The sequence below is a fragment of the Oryzias latipes genome, chromosome 20 (genome assembly GCF_053564925.1).
Source record: "Oryzias latipes strain Hd-rR chromosome 20, Olatipes_Hd-rR_3.1".
In the NCBI taxonomy this organism is placed as follows: Eukaryota; Metazoa; Chordata; class Actinopteri; order Beloniformes; family Adrianichthyidae; genus Oryzias; species Oryzias latipes.
The window spans coordinates 3,305,012-3,322,805 of NC_136256.1; the positions used below are offsets into that span (position 1 = coordinate 3,305,012).

At 43.7% G+C, this 17,794-nt stretch overlaps 1 protein-coding gene across 1 annotated transcript in view; it reads left to right on the forward strand.

Annotated features, from left to right (window-relative positions):
• Positions 1-17,794, forward strand: part of LOC105353610 (hemicentin-1) — a 98,379-nt gene that overhangs the window by 70,632 nt on the left and 9,953 nt on the right. The window contains exon 7 of the mRNA XM_078938823.1: positions 7,388-7,705. Coding sequence (XP_078794949.1) covers positions 7,388-7,705 — 318 coding nt within the window. The remainder of the gene's footprint in view (positions 1-7,387; positions 7,706-17,794) is intronic.

Here is a 17,794-nt window from a genome sequence, read left to right on the forward strand (position 1 = left end):
GAATAAATGCTATTGACTCTTTATTAACCCGTTATGGGGAATCTAAGGGTTTGAACGGGGAAGTGAACCCCGGAGGAAGATCCGCGCTTCTGATTACGGTCGGAAAGGGAGAAAAAAAGTCAGCGCGGGGAAGGTTCAACACCATGATCGGCCATTTAGCTAGAAATCTTTTCAAAAACTGCCCGGTTGTGATAAGAGCCCTTGAGTTTGGCCTGAATAGAGCTGTCACCCCAAATATGAATCCAATCGGTGACCTCGCTTCCCTTCCACTGACTGGTCTCAGCAGCATCGTCCGCCATGGTTGATATTTACGATCTCGTTTCCGCCTACTTCAATGCAGAATTATGACGTTTGTAGCGTATCGATGCAATCGGGTTGGATTTATGTGGCCTTCCCGGTCAGACGGAGGTCGCATTTTAAAAGATCAGATCTGTATCGGATTCAGAACCACATACCCAAGTGGCCTGGGTCGCATTTGAGAAGATCGGATCTGTGTCGTTCATGAAAAGATCAGATACAGGTCGCATGGGGGCAAAAAAATCGGAATTGGGTCTTTTGAGTCTGCGGTGTGAACGTAGCCTTAATGTTAACAGTTAGTGGGATCTCTGCTGTTGTAATCGCTCTGCTGTTTTTCTGCAGAAGAAAAATCGGTAAAGTGCCTCAAATCTTGCTATTGTTTAGTTGTGGAGGAAGTTGTTGTAGATCAGTGATTTTCAAAATAAAATTGAGGAAGTGAGAGTTTTTACATTTAGGACTGCTCTGTGTGAGGATGACATGTAGGTTAGTTGATGAAGAGCAACAAGAAGATGATTAGATTTTTTGGATACACGACCACCGCCGGGCGGTCCAGAATGCCGGTCCGGGTGAGCCCGATAGAAATCCTCAAGGAGGGTATGGTCAAGGATGAGGGAAGGGGAGATCCAGGACCGTTACTCTGGACTGTAACCAGTGACGTGCGGTGAGGTTAATGGCTGGTGAGGCACTGACGTCATCAGTCAGATTTACAAACATATGAACCATGAATATAAATAACTGAGTAACTTATTCACCATTTGATTGACAACAGTTAACGTTTTGTTTAAAATATAATTTCAACATGTTTTTTTTTTCATATACAAACTGCAGCATAGAAAAAAGCACAAACGTTATTATCGTCTTACCTTTAGTTGTAAATAAAGTCCATACGCCGCTCCTTCTGAAGAAAATGACTTGCCGCTTGCTATCACTTCTTCTAGTATTTTTAGCGTCATAATCTCAGGGCTCACCGGCGCCCCCTAACACGAGGCACGAGAACTGCAACATGAGGCACGAGAATGTCTGGCCTCACCCAGCGGCTTTTTCGCCGTCGTTTAGCGCTCAGCACAAGAAACACGTCCCTCACATACAGTTATTTATAAAAACAAGCACTGTGCATCATATACATCTGCTAAATTATTTAAACTCAGCTCATATAGTACAAGTGATTGAACCGACATACAGAGAGACAGCAGTACCGTCTGACTGCATAGGTATTGCGCAATCCAAGGTGAGGCTCAGCGGGCTGATGCCTCATCGCAGGTCACTTAGTATCTGAACGGCAAATGCGGAAATTCAGCGATTTTGAAAAGAAAAAACACCCAAAAATGGTACATTTAAATGGAAAATGACCGCAAAGCACAACTTACTGATTAAATATAATAATTGAATTTATTTTTTCTCTTTTCTTCCCATAATGACAGGTGAGGCTGTGCCTCACCTGCCTCTCCTGACTGCACGTCACTGACTGTAACCCTCCCAGTCCACCAGGAACTGAAAGCCACGACCACGGCACCGGATGTCCAACACCCGGCTGACTGTGAAGGCAGAGGCGCCGTCGATGACACGGGCAAGTGGAGGGGAAGCGGACGGCGGGCACAAAGGGAACTCGCTGACTGGCTTAATCTGGGAGAAACGTGAAAAGAAGGATCTACCTTGAGAGCAGTGGGTAACCGGAGGTGGACACAGGATGGGTTGATGATTTTAGTTGATGACATAGGGTCCAATATAGAGGGGAGCCAGCTTCCGGGAGGTAGCCTGGATGGGGATATTCCGCGACGAGAGCCATACCCTTTGACCAGGCTGGTATGTGGGTCCCACCACCCTGTGGCAATTAGCAATAAGGCAATTACAGTCCTTGGTGCCCAGGAGAGCAGCCTTGGTCTGGCGCCAGATGTTTTGGCACTGTTGGAGGTGATGCTGGATTGAGGGCACTGCCAAATCGAGTTCCTGTGACAGAAACAGAGGTGGTGAGTACCCAAGGGAGGCCTCGAAGGGAGACACCCCGGTGGCAGAAGACGGATGAGTATTATGGGCATACTTGACCCACACCCGAAACCTGGACCAGTCCGCATTGTTCTGGGCTGCCAGACATCGGAGGGCCGCTTCCAGCTCCTGATTGGCCCTCTCTGCTTGGCCGTTGGATTGAGGATGGTATCCGGATGTGAGACTAGCTGTGGCTCGCAAGGTGGAGCAGAAGGCCTTCCACACTTGTGACATGAACTGAGGGCCGACACAATATCTGAGGGAATGCCAGTATGACGAAAAACGTGACTGACCAGGATGTAAGCAGTTTCAGTAGCAGTAGGTAGCTGGGGAAGGGGAATTAATTGAGCAGACTTTGAGAAATGACCGATAATAGAAAAATAACTGTACTGCCATGAGAGGGAGGAAGTCCAGTCACAAAGTCAATGGCGATGTGGGACCAAGGACGACCAGAAGTGGGCAGAGAGTGAAGATGACCAGCGGGAGGTGAGTTGGATGTCTTGGAGCGGGCACAGGTGGTACAGGCAGCGACATATTCACACACATCCTTCTCCATGGAGGGCCAGAAAAAACATTTTCGGAGAAGATTGAGTGTTTTACGGACCCCACCAGGTGAGGACGTCCGATCTGAGGGAGGATGGTACATAAATAGTTCCTAGAGGACATGGCACATGATTGGGTTCCTCACCTTGGGCCTGTAGAACCCTGGTTTCAATGTCCCAGGTGAGGTTCCCCACAATGCAGGTGGATGGAATGATGGAGGACTTGGCAGGAGTTTCAGAAGGGTTATATTTCCGGGAGACAGCGTCAGGTTTTACGTTGCGGCTGCCGGGTCGGTAGGTGATCATGAAGTTAAATCGATCAAAAAACATACACCAGCGAGCCTGATGTGAGCTGAGTCGTTTAGCCGAGCATAGGTGAGCCAAGTTTTTGTGATCCATCCAAACTATGAAAGATTGTTCAGCCCCCTCCAGCCAGTGGCGCCATTCCTCCAGAGCGAGCTTGATCGCCAGGAGTTCCCGATTTCTCAAATCATAGTTCCGCTCTGCGGGAGAAAGTTTACGTGAAAAGAAGGCGCTGGGTTTTAGTTTTCCTGGGGATTCTTATCTTTGGAAGAGGACTGCACCAACACCCAAGTCGGAAGAGTCTACTTCGACAATAAATTGTTCATTGACATCGGGTTGGACGAGAATAGGAGCAGAGACAAAAAAGTCCTTTAAGCTTTTCAAAAGCAACATAAGCTGCGGGATTCCAAATGTAAGGTTTGATGGTCGAGGTGAGTTGGGTTAGAGGAGCGGCGATACTGCTATAGTTGCGGATGAAGCGACAGTAGAAGTTGGCGAAACCCAGGAATTGTTAAAGCTTCTTACGAGTGTCTGGTGTTTCCCATTTGGTGACTGCTTCAATTTTAGAGGGGTCGGGTCAGATGCGACCCGCCTAAATGATATACCCCAGGAAGGGGATAGTGGAAACATGGAACTCGCATTTTTCAGATTTGATAAAAAGCTGATTTTCTATTAGTCTTTTAAGGACGAGGCGGACGTTGTTTTCATGCTAAGCTAGGTCCCCCCGGCGGGGGGGCTGCTTTCCTGGTTGGGCTGGGGCTGCACTCTCTGTCCCCCCATGCCTCCCTGCTCTCTGGCTCTGGGGGCCCCGTGGCGGTCCTGCTGGCCCTGGCCTGGGTGGCGGATGTGATCGCCCGGGGGGCGGTTGTTCTCTATCTGCTGCCGTGTGGGTTTTAGGGGGTTCTGGTCTTGGTGTGAGGATGGCTGGGCACTCTCCTTCCTTTTTTTTACATTCCATCATCCATTTTAGAAGAACATGAACATTCACTTGAGCACAGGTGTTAGCTCACCTTTGCACTAATATTTTGCGCGATAAAATTCAATATTTCACACTAGTTGGTTTGAAGGCATAAGTATGCGTGTGTCAACAATATTTGTATTGTGTACATGTTGACATGTCTCATATTAATCACCCGTTCTGCTTACTTTCATCTCCACAATGATGAATACACTTCCAGCTCCGTCTTCCACAAAAAAGCACTGACCACACGGATTAAAAATAAAATGATGATGAACAGGCACTTCATAATATTCATAACATTAATAAAAGCACGTTTGGAAGATCGCCTCGTATATTACCGAGCTGCTGCATAAAATGTTTGTGGCAGCAGTTTGTTAACAACGGGACTCATTTCCGCTTACGGTATTTTCAACACTACTGCGCATGCCCAAATTATATATTAACACCAAAAGTGTGATCCATGTGAAGGCGGACTATTGCACCACTCAGTTCTTGGACTTGCTCGCTTCTCTTGATTTTAAACATGTCATGCAGCCGACTCACAACATGGGGCGCACTCTTGACCTCGTCATCAGTCATGGTTTACCTACCAGTGTGTCCACTGTTGTGGACCTGGCTGTATCTGACCATTACTGGGTGCTTTTTAACATAACTGGTTTTATAAAACAAGAGACATTTGGGAGAACAGTGAAGAAAAAAAAAATGGAAAAACAACTGGATCTGTTTATTAAATTTGCTCATTTTTTAAATGTGTTATAAAAGTATCGGATAGGGACTCGGTATCAGCAGATCCTCACAATCAAAGAACTTGAAATCAGAGAAGGATCAGGACATTTGATGGCTAGTCATGCCGCTATTTACAGCCTGGTGTTTTCTGATGCCTTTGGCTTGCCGTACTCTCTCACTCAGTCTGTGGGTTGCAGCTGTCAGGTTTGTACAGGGACGCCATCAACGTGTGGATGACACCGTCCACAAAAACCGCAGGGCTTCATCAGTTCCAGCCAATACGCAGAGTTTGAGAAACAATAATTCAACAGATGACAGCGAGCACGGGGTTTAGTCATCAGAAGGATCACCAATTGGGCGGAGTCTATCACCTGAGAGGCATCAAACGCAGGGATCCCAACCAAATGCCCCAAACTACAGATGAGCTCACAGAGCCGTCCAACCACATGTAAACATCCTCAGTCTGAGGTTCACTGGGTTCTCCATCTTGATTGTTTAGACCATTTCCTTTAGATTTGAAGTGAACTGTGTTCATATTTTTTCATGGCATCATCAATCAGAGCTGGAAAAGTAAAGGTTTTCTCAGCAGCAGTGATCAGTGGGTTTGCTTGGTCAGTGGCAGAGAGTGGGCATGTTCATCTAAAAATAGCAGAAGGGTTTAGGGTAACATTCATGGAGCAGAGAGTGAAGGATTTACACACTAGTCTCACTTTTATTTTGCTTTTCAGACTTTTATTGACTTTGATTTGGCTACGTTCACACTGCAGGGCTTAATGCTCAATTCCGATTTTCTGAAAAAATCCGATTTTTTTTGCAAGGCCGTTCACATTTCCAATTAAATGCCAACTATTGTGATCTCCTGTGTGACCGTGAAATGACCCAGAAGTGACCCGCATGCGCAGAAGATTACTCAACAGTGAACAACGTCACTCGTTGTTTGTTGAAGTAGTTAACGTTAACAATGGACGTCAACAACAGTGTTGTCAACAGGGGAGCTCTTTTTGCATTATTACATTCATTTTCACAAAGGAGCCAGCACAATTACAATCTTCTCATGTTAAGAAGGCCTTGGAGCCAGGATCGTCTGGACCCACTGTTGTGGAATGAGGATGTGTATGTGTTGGGGCTGCGTGTGTGTGTGTGTGTGTAAGAGATAGCGTGTGCAGAGAGGTAGAGAATGGGGGGGGGAGGCAGTGGGGTCGTGCATTAATGTTGTGTGTTACGGAGGAAGGAGAATGATTATAATAGAAGGTTTCCCCCAGAATAAATGCTATTGACTCTTTATTAACCTGTTATGGAGAATCTAAGGGTTTGAACGGGGAAGTGAATCCCGGAGGAGGATCCGCCTTCAGTCCCCCGGGCTTCTGACCACGGTCGGAAAGGGGGAAAAAAAGTAATCATTGCGGGGAAGGTTCAACACCACGTTTGGCCATTATGCTGAAAATATTTTTCAAAAACCGCCCGGTTGCAATAATAGCCCTGGAGTTTGGCCTGAATAGAGCTGTCACCCCAAATATGAATCCAATCGGTGACCTCGCTTCCCTTCCACTGACTGGTCTCAGCAGCATCGTCCGCCATGGTTGATGTTTATGTCCTAGTTCCCGCCTACTTCAACGCAGAATGATGACGTTTGTAGCGTAGAAATAACGTACGGGTCAGATTCATGCGGCCTGGTTAGACGGAGGTCGCATTTGAAAAGATCGGATCTGTGTCGTTCAGACTGTCATGAAAAGATCAGATGCAGGTCGCATAGGTGCAAAAAAATCGGAATTGGGTCGTTTGTGAACGGAGCCTTTGATTGATCTCACAAAGTCACGATCGACCCACAGAGAGGCTGAAACAACAACATGATGAAGTTTTTTCAGGTTTTGTTTCTTCTTAATGCAGCCTGGACTCTAGCCAGAGGAGGTCTATACTCTTTCAGTGTTCAGTCTTCTTTTGAAATAATTCAAATTTTAGTATTTTGTGTTAAAAACGTTTAAAAACATTTTGTCATAGTTTTTATTTCCAAAGAGGTCAAATGTCAAGAAGAAAAACTAAATGTTTTGGTGTCTGTTCCTTTGAGAAAGTTGTCAAAGTGTGTTTGCGACAGAGTTGTTTCTGTTCAGCAGTCAGTGGTTGTAAAAGCTTAACTTGTCAGAAGTCAAAGTCACTCTTTCTATGACTGCATGTGGCCATATGGAAAACTCTACAATCTCAAGAGAATATGTTTTGTTTTTTATTTTATTTCAATGTGCCTTTAACAGAAAGTACCAAACAGTTTCTGAATTTTTTTCTAATTATAGCTCCAGAGCTTTTTCTTTGACGAGGCCTAAACCTTTAAAAGATTGAAAAACTATGAAAAGATTGAAATGAGCCTCAATTTTTCAGATTTATAACAAAAGAAATGACTTGGCTGTTCAAACATGAATCTTTCCTTATTACTAATCAATAAAGTTTGTAACGGCAGATCTCTTACTCAAAAAAAAGTTTAAAAAAAGTAAAAGTGAAGAATGTCCTTCATTGAATCTCATCCTATGAGAAAAAGTGTTTCTGTGCATCTCAACATTGACACATCTGTCTCTGATGTTCACAGATGCAGAGGTCTCCTGTCAGCTTGGACAGAGCTGCATTTTACCCTGCAGTTTTACACCTGGAGATTATCTTGAGATTTACTGGGTTCAGCTGACACCAACACAGGCTGGATTTCACTCCTACTATGACAACAAGGACCACCTGGAACACCAGCACCAGCGGTTTAGAGGAAGAACGTCTCTGTTCCAGGATCAGATCTCCAAAGGAAACGCCTCCCTGCAGCTGACAGGAGTGAAGGTTCAGGATGAAGGATCATATAAATGTTTCACCAGGACCATCACTGATGTAGGAGGAATCTACATCAACATGAAGGTTTACGGTACGAGAAACAAACCCAGAAAACTGGAGAAAGTCCAAATGTTTATTTTATTTTTTTTACTTTATTTTTTAAATATTTTTCTTAACACAAAATACAGTTGTTCCCGGTTAAAAACAAAAGCAAAAACAAAGACAGACAGAAGTAGCGGGGTGCAACTAAAACCTTGTTTCAAGACCGGTCCGAGGAAGCAGAATATTGTTTCCATTCCTTCCATCGATGTTCAAGTTTTTGTGTATCTAGCCTTAAGTAATGCGTTATCTTTTCCATGGAGAAAGTTTCCTCCATAATGTCTCTCCATTGCTGCTGTGTCAGCATTTCATTTCTCAGCCAGTTTCTTGTTATTGCCTTTTTACAGGCTAGAATCTTCACCTTTAAGAGGTACTTGTCTTCTGGTCGAATGACGTCCGCCGTTAGGCCAAAGTACAGTCTCTGTGGGTCAATGACTATCTCACATCCTAGGATATCCCGAAAGGTTTTGACCATATTTTCCCAGAAAGGAAAAATATTTCCACATGACCTTCTGGTCACTTCTAGTAAGAGGTCACCACAGTTTGGTTTTTCTTTTTTGGCTGAGATTTATCGTTCATGCACAAGAGACACTTCTTTACCGACATAATACTGAAATGTTCAAGCAAAGAAATCATCTGGTCAAAGTCATATCTTCAACCCAATACTTGTCTGCGCATACTTGGTACTGCCCCAAAATCTCCTTTCTGCATTTGCCACATGGTATACTTGTAGCAATCAACAAAGCGCACTCTGGCATTATTGTTCTTGTACTGACTAATCACCTGGCATATTGCCCGTTTCCCTTTGCCAGGTATGGGAGCTTGTCAAAACGGTATTCCTCTTTCGCCTTCTCAGCTCCCGCATGTACCTGTGCGAGGTTTTTTTACTGATTCTGGAAGCTCCCAGTGAATTTTGCCTGGTTGAAAGTTTGATGCAGTTGGCAACAACAAACCCACAAACATTGGAGATTGCAGGAAACCTGTCAGTCCCAACTTGATCCATGCGCGTGCCCTTGACATCAAAGTGTAAATGCCGCATGATATCTTTGAAGTGGTTTCTGACCATAGTTTTTTTAGATCAGTGGATTTCCCATTTTCGCCAACCATCTTGCATTTTGCGTTTTGCATGGATGGAAGTTTTATCCCCCCTTCACAAGGAGGATGGCAATGAACCCCATTAGTTCAGGGAGGGCCATGAACCAGCTGTCATCTTCTGTCTGACATTCATGCTGAACAACACAGTCCCGAATAGTCTGAAGCATGTTCAGAGTGAGGAAACACAGGAAACTCTGTAAGCGAGTCGACACCGTACTTCTGACCAAAGCAGTTGGCTCTTCCTCAGCAGTGTAACATTCAATTGGGCTGTGATGAAGAGGCCTCCCAACCTTTTCTGAATACCACATCATCCCATCTTTTGTTTTTTCTGTTGGCACAGTATGTCTCCTCTCTGTCGTCCTCTCTGCCTGATGGCAGTGAAATCTCCTCATCTGTGATCTGATTTCTGAGATCTGAGCAATGAAAACCTTCAGTAATGTAAAGATATATGTTGTTTCACTTGTTTATTTTAATTTTTTTTGTTTTTTGTTGAATTCTAGTTGAAACTATAAATTCCAAAACATGTCAAATAGGCCTCCTTTGCCTCCCCAGTCCAAGAAACATGTGGTTAAATTAAATTACTCTAAATTTCTCCTAGGTGTGTATGTGAGTGTGCCTGGTTATTTATCTATGTGGCCCTGCAATGGACTGGTGACCCATCCAGGGTGTACCCCTCCCCACTTTTACTTGTGACTACCTGGGATGTGCTCCAGCAGACCCCTGTGATCCTGACCAGGATGAGCAGGCACAGAAAATAAATGGATAGACAACTGCTAGAATCAGCAAATGAGAACAAGAGGTTCATGAAATCTTATTAAAAGAAATATCAGTCTGAGTCGAGCTAAAGGACTATCTCTTCTTTCACTTGACACACTGGGAGTCAAAGTTTGTCAGAGCTTGGAGGCTCTTTGGAAGCAGAAAAACCTCCCCCACCCTGATCAGAGTAAAGAATGTGGTTAGTTAGGACATGTCTTCATCCAGATGATCGGGTAGTTGGTGCTGCATTTACAAATGAAAGGTGGCTAATTGAAGGCTGTTGAATTAGTCATTTCAAGCCACCCAGCCATTTGGCTGTGCTCTGGACGCTGCAGGGGGAGTGTAAAATCCTGAGCGTTCTAGTGTTAATTGGAAATACCTGAATAGGTCAGCCGTATCAAGCTGAAACTCCCCTTGAGCCTTCCAAAGGACTTTAACATTTTTCTTTCTGTTAACCATTGTGCTATCCTAGGCACTTTAACATTGGGAGTTGGGTCATGTAGACCCACTAGTGACAGTGCGCTGAACCTTTTCTCTTCAATGATTTGTGAACCTTACTGGTGTCCATGGATTACATGAAATCCCGATGCGGGATAAATGCCCCCAGGTGATGACGTCAGACCTCAGGGAAGAAGGCAGGTATAGGGTACCGTTAGGACAGGGTGTGTGATTTGGTCCCTGGATTCGATTTCCCATGTGAGGACGCACACAAAACAGGTTGGAGGGAGAATGGAAGACTCAGTGTTCTCATCGGAGGAGTTGAATTGACGAGAGAGTGCGTCGGGTTTCACATTGCGGCTGCCGGGACGGTAGGTGATGGTAAAGTTGAATTGGTCGAAGAATAAGCACCAGCGGACTTGTCGGGAATGAAGTCTTTTAGCAGAGTGTAGATAGGCAAGATTCTTGTGATAAGTCCAGACTATAAAGGGTTGAGCCGCCCCCTCCAGCAAGTGACGCCCTCCTCCAGGGCGGGTTTGATGGCCAACAGCTCCCAATTTCCAGTGTCATAGTTTTGTTCCGCTGGGGATAACTTCTTGGAAAGGAAAGCACATGGTTTGAGTTTGCCTGATGTGATCTCCCTCTGAGACAGTACTGCGCCTAATCCGGAGTCAGAAGCATCAACTTCAATGGCAAGCAGGATCTGGTTGGATAAGTATGTGTATTTAAGTGTGTCAAAGGAGTTCTGAGCTTCAGTAGACCAGTCATATGGTTTAGCAGGTGAGGTGAGTTTGGTTAAAGGTGAGGTAATTTGACTAAAGTTTCGGATAAATCAGCGATAGAAATTTGCAAACCCTAAGAATTGTTGCAGTTTTTTCCTGCTAGCAGGTCGTTCCCATGTGGAAACGTCCTCAATTTAGGAGGGATCTGGGCGTATACAACCGGGTTCGAGAATGTAACCTAAAAAAGGACTTGAGGAGACGTGAAACTGACACTTTTCAGCTTTTACAAATAGTCTGTTTTCCATCAGGCGTTCTAACACGCGTCACACATGAGTTTTGTGCTGTGCTAAGGATCTCTTCGAGATAAACGAAAACAAAACGATTAAGAAAATCTCGAAGAACGTCATTGACGAGACGTTGGAAAACTGCTGGGGCATTAGTAAGCCCGAAGGGCATAACTAGATATTCGAAGTGCCCCTGAGGACTGTTAAACACAGTTTTCCACTCATCCCCCTCTTTGATGCGAATGAGATGGTGGGCATTACGCAGATCAAGTTTGGAGAAAATGTAGACCCCTTGAACAGAATCAAAAACAGAACTGAGTAGAGGTAGTGAATATTTATCTTTGACCGTAATCTGATTTAATTCTCTATAATCAACGCAGGGACGTAGGGTCTTCTCTTTCTTTTCGACAAAGAAAAATCCTGCTCCAACAGATGAGGAAAAAGGGTGAATGTGGTTGTTGGCGAGAGCCTCTTGGAGGTAACTCTCCATAGCGTCCTTCTCAGGAGCCGATAGGTTAAACAACCTCCCTTTAGGAAAGCTAGCTCCTGGAAACAGTTTGATTGAGCAATCATATGGTCTATGAGGGGGTAAGGCTAAAGCTTTGGATTTGCTGAAAACCAGTTTTAAGTCATAATAACAGGAGGGGTCCTTCGTCAAGTCAATTTCTTCTTTTGGACAGGAGGGGCAGAAACGTAGGGAACAGCAGATTGAAGACAGTTAGCCATACAGAAAAAGCTCCATTTAGTAATGAGTCGTTTGGACCAGTCGAAACTGTGGATTGTGTAATTTGAGCCAGGGAAAACCTAATACAACAGGATTCTGGGAAGTCTGCATTATGTAGAATTGAATTTGTTCATGATGGTTACCAAAGGTGATGAGTAGAATGGGTTTAGTACGATGAGTGATTCGAGACAGATGTTGTCCTCCTAATCTGGCAGCTTCAACAGGAGTGTCCAAACGTTCTGTGGGAAAAGCCAGCTGTGACACCAGGGGCCTCATTTATAAAACTTTGCGTAGGATTTGCGTCAGAAGTGGCGTACGGATGAAACATAGGATGTGCGTACGCACAGTAATATTCGGAGTTATAAAACCGAGCGCACGCACATCCTACGCATCTTTCTCTTAATAAATCACAACCAATTCTAAATGCTGCGCAGCTTTTGCGGCCTCGTGACACGCCTATAGTTGCCCATAAATAGTCCGTGAAACGCCCACAAATGAATATTCATTGATTGCGAAACCATGGCAAACACAGAGAGAAAATTAAAAAAACGTAACTTCACTCAATGTGAAGTAGAAGTTATCGTTGGCGAGGTGGAAAAGAGGAGAATAATGTTGTTTGGAGGGCACAGTGTGGGCATTACTAATGCCAAAAAGGCACGTGAGTGGCAGACGGTGGCAGACGCCGTAAATGCTGTAGCCTCACAACCTCGGACCGTGGCCGAAATAAAAAAGAAAAGGTCGGACATCAAAGTCAAGGCAAAAAAACGTCTAGCGCTGAACCCCCCCCACACACACACACACCCGTGTCTGCCACGGGTATGGGGGGGGGGGGGGGGGGGGGACACCGGAGCTGACCCCTCCTGATGAGAGACTGGCGGCAATAATCGGGGAATCCCTTTTAAGTGGAGTGGTGACTGAGGCGCAGGGGGACACCGACGCGCCAGATGCACCGGGTGACACACCCCCAAAAGCCCGCGGAGGTCCAACAGGACGGCTTGAGGAAGTCGGAACCGGCTCATAAGCCAGTCGTCCTCGTTTGCCAGCAAGTCTCCTTGCTGTCTAAAGATGCGTTCACTCCAAATTCTTCCATTTGCCACATCTTCTAAGAGCGCAAGATCAGCCATTGTGCGTCATTACGCATTGTGATGGGGCATTTTATTTCCCTCCATTTAATTACATCTGACAAGCTACAGATGTCGGTAATAATCGACGTGGAAATGGGAAATTGATCAGCGCAAATGTAATTTCTTGTTGCTTTCTGAATGGTTGAGACATACGCCATACATTGTTTTATCAAAAATAAACAAACCAAAGGCATATGCATGAATACCATAATTCTGTAGCTTATGAAGAAATGTTTTACTATGAAAACAACTTTTCTTAGTGGACAATTAATGCATCTCTCTCTATCTATCCATCTGTCTGTCTAATTGCACCTATATCTGCTCCGCCAGACGGACACATTGACGGGAATGTCAGTTTTGTACATTATTTCGTTCTGTTAAATATATTATTTATGAGGATGAATTGCACAACATGCCAATATTGCAGAACATATTTCACTTTTCTTTTTGCAAATATGTGTTCATTTGAATTTCTGTTGTAATTTTCGTTTGATTTTTTTTGTTTGTTTCACTGCTGATCGATCAAACGGGTGTTCGTGTAGGCTGTTAATTGTAAGACTTGCTTTGTGAAGTCTTCATGTTATTTCTGAGAGGCAGTATTGTCATTTTCAATTTCACGTGTTTCTTCCATCTGCCGACGGTGTCGCCGTTTCTCATTTCACCCGTTTTTGTGCGTTTCTCATTTCACCCGTTTTTGTGCGTATGCCTGGGTCAGAGCTTGCGTGAAGGACCGCACATTTTCCCGTCAAGTTTGCTTTTTATAAATCTCAACTATTGCGTAGAGAGTGGCGTACGCCTTCTTTTGTGCGTACGCAACGTTTATAAATGAGGCCCCTGATCATGGTCTACGAGGCTTTGTTCCGCGCCAGAATCCACCAGGGCTTGAAGTTCATGGTACTTGGTGTGGAGGCATAACTTGACAGGAATAAACAAGAAACTTTGATTAACATGATTATTATTATTATTAATTTTACCCACCCGCGGCCTGTCTTCTAGCGGGGGGTTCTGGAGTTTAAACGGAGTTGGCACTGGGAAATGAAATGGTCAGGTTTGCCACAATAGAATCATGAGCGTTCCTCCCTTGTTCTTCTGGTGTTAATTTTGAATGTCCAATTTGCATTGGATCATCCGAGGGGCTTTGAGGTGATTCCTGTATGGGTGAGGCAGAGGGGGAATTAAGTAATTGAGGAGTACGATTGGGGTTGGTATATTGTCTACATGACAAGCTAGTTTTTTCGGCTCGTCTTTCTTTCAGACGAGCATCAGAACGGAGTGATGCAAAAACTAACTCTTCAAAGGTAAGAGCCTCTGGTTGCAAACAAAGATGGTCTTTGATAGCTTCATTTAGGGATTGATAAAAATGCCTTTTAAGGCTTTGTCAGGCCATCCAGCTTCTACTGCCATGATTCTGAAGTCAATTACGTGATCGCTCACGGGGCGGTTACGTTGCCTGAAATTCAATAATCGACGGTTGGCTTCGTCTTCTTTCCGTGGTTGATCGAAAACCAACTTGAATTCTTCAATGAATCTGTTAATCGATAAGTGAAAGATGGGATTGGCAGATAAATAAGCCTGAGCCCACTGCATGGCTTTGTATCTGAGGGAATTAACTACCAATGTAATTTTGCTATGATCTGACTGGTAAAATCTGGGAGCTTGTTGGAATATTAACTGACATTGAAGTAAAAAAAACACTACAGTGTTCTACTTCCCCGTGGTAGGGCTCAGGTTGCAGGCGGAAGTTCTCAGGTGACGCGGCGGAAGTTGACGCCGCCATATTGACTGTTGACGGAAGTGGAGCGGTACTCACGGAAGCTGTAGCCATTTGACTAGTTAAGTCCATTAGATCTTGGGAAATATTGTCCATGTGACGAAACAGGTCATGCTGTGCAGATGCCATTTGCGAGAGGGCGTCAGCCTGACGGCCCAGGAGCACACCTTGTTGGGAGACCGCGAAACGTAGATCTTCCTGGTCAGCTGAGTCTAGAGGTTGGCCAATTCGTTCTGTCATGGCTGACAACGAAAATGGACCCAAATGGTGAAACCCGAAAAGATCCAGCTCAAAGCCTGTTGGCTATGAAGGATTTTATTGCTCTTGAGGATGAACGGGAATCCGTGGAGTTGGAGTTCCGCGGGAGGCTGAGACGAGGAGCTTACCGGGAGGTAAGTATCCCTCTTATAGGAATTGAGTTTTTTTGAGGTTTGGTCTCGGAGATCTGGCGGAGTGTTGGTGGAGTGTGGCTCGTGGCCCGGCGAGGCTGGAGGGCTTGGCGTGGTGATGACTGGAGTGATCGAGGCAGAAGCTCGACCCATGCAGGCGCTTGGTTGCTGAGATTTGTCCATAGTTGGCAACGAACTGGCTATGAATACTGGAAACCGGCCATCTGATATACTGCGGGGTTGATGATGGAAGTGCTGGCAGCTGGGTCCAATCAGTGGAAGCGAAGGGAGGGGGGAGAGGACTCCTGGGGTACCATGGCAGACACTATTCGCAGGGTGGATGTTAAAATGAAAATGCAATCCCCTCTTTGCATTTTTGTTTTAATTATGACACAGAATAAGCGGTTTTTAAGTATAAAATGAAAAATCATTTTGAAGTATTGATTTTTTATTTAAATTTTTAGTCAGTTTATGCAGTTACATTTTGAAAATGAAAAAGCATTTCTGTTAATCCATTTTAATTGTCAAATTAGACATTTCTAAATGAATTTTGCTAAAGATTTACCAGAGAACTTTTTGAAAATGAAATGTCAAATACAATTTTCTTTATCATTTTAATTAAGTGACAGAATAAGCAGTGTTGAAGAAGAAAATGAAAAAGCATTTTGGTGGATTGCTTTTTCATTTAAATTTTGAGTCAAAAAATGCAGCTTCATTTTGAAAACGAAAAAGCATTTCTGGTTTTGACTTTTATTTTTAATTATGCTACAGAATCGCTTCCCTATTCGTAACCCTTTTGCTATCCTAGGCACTTTAACATTGGGAGTTGGGTCATCTAGACCCACTAGACAGTGCGCTGAACCTTTTTTCTTCAATGATTTGTGATCTTCACTGGTGTCCACGGATTACATGAAATCTTTCCACTTTTATCCACCTTTGTCATGGTAGGGAGATAGCACAAGTGTTAAAGGTACTGTTTGTCTGTCCCATTCTGAATTTTTGAGATTGTGGGGGCCAGATAAGGGTTGCCTATATTGTATTCATTGACCACGCCCCACCAGATCTTTAATGTCGTTTCAATGATAGGGTTTTGTTCTATGATTTTTATTGTGGTGGACATTTACTTTAGGTCAACTTCATTTGTTTCCATTTGGAGTGATATTCTGTTGTACACCAACATACTTTGTATCTTAACTGGGCTGCTAAATAGTATTCTCGAAAGCTTGGGAGACCTAATCCTCCTCTTTCTTTTTCTAGTTGGAATGTTTTCAATTTTACTCTTGGTTTTTTCCCTTCCCAAATAAATCTACTCACTTGTTTGTCCCAGTTTATAAATTGATCCTCTGGAATCTGCACTGACAATGATAAGAAAAGATATAACAATGTGGGTAGCACATTCATTTTTATAACCTCTATTTTGGAGCTAAGGTCCATGACCAGACTGGTCCATTTTGTTAAATCTTTTTGTATTGCATTATTCATGCTACTATAATTAATCTCATAAAGTTTATCAAGTTTTACCGTCAGAAAAACTAAAACTAAATATTTTTCATTTACTGCATCCCATTTCAATTTATATCTTTGTCTAATTTAATATGCTGGTTTATAATTTATGCAAAGTAATTGAGTTTTAGAAATTTTAGAAAATTGAAATTGGTCAATAGGACTCAAAATATTCCTTTTGTCCCTTCTTTTAGTAGGACAGAGATGACTGCCTCTTTCCATGATGGTGGAGTCCTAGCATTTTTAAGTGTCTAGTTAAACAAATCTAGTAGAAGAGGAGCTAGATCTTCTTTAAAAACGGCTCCCTGGGCTTTTGTTATTTTTGTCATGACTTGTAGGGTAGACACCAGATGCTGAAACCCAGAATGAGATGATTGTGGCTTGGTATGAATCTGATGAGGAATGAAGCTTGAGGCGTGGCTGGAGGTAGCAGCGCGGCTTGGCAGAGCTTGGTTTTTCCACAGGAATGCAGGAAGCTCGAACTGACTTCCACATAGGTGACGCTTGGAGGCAGGAATCCATAAAGGGCAACGAACTGGCGTTGAATACTGGAGCTGGGTCTCCTTTTGAGCTGCAGCAGGTGATGAGGTGAATTGGTCACAGCAGGTGGAGTCAGGAGCAGAGCAGGAGGGGGAGGAGACTGACAGGCACCAGAACAATTTTTCAGTCTCCTAATGGCTTTATCCAGTTCTGTTTTTGTAATTGGTGAAGTTAAAGTCTTATTTTGAGTGGTTCCAATACAGTAGAAGGCAGATCTAAATTAGCCAAAAAGTCTGTAACTTCTCCTTCATTCACTGGCTCACTAGCATATAAAGTTTTATAATAATCTCGAAATATTTTTCGACTTATTCCTGGTTTATAATTTATCTCGTTACTGGCAGGATGTCTGATTTTATGAATGAAGTTCCTCTTTTGCAGCAACCTTAAGTGCATTGCCAAAATTTTTGCTGCTTTGGGGCCTGATTCATGAAAAATGTGTTGTTCAAGCTTAGTCTGTGGAATCATTTTCTTTTTATTAAGGTACGACATCCTTGATATCAGGTTCCCTCGCATCACTGCTACAGTGTCCCATATTATTATTGGTTTTATCTGATCATCCTTATTGAGGGTAATGCAGTCTGCAATTTCTTTTTTCATTTTATCCACTTCAGATTCATTGTTAAGGTTACTAGTGTTCATTTTCCAGATAGTTCTTCTTTGTTGGTTGTCGAGATGTATTGTTAAATATATAGAGTTATGGTCAGATATGTCTGCTCTCCCTATAGTACAGTTTAA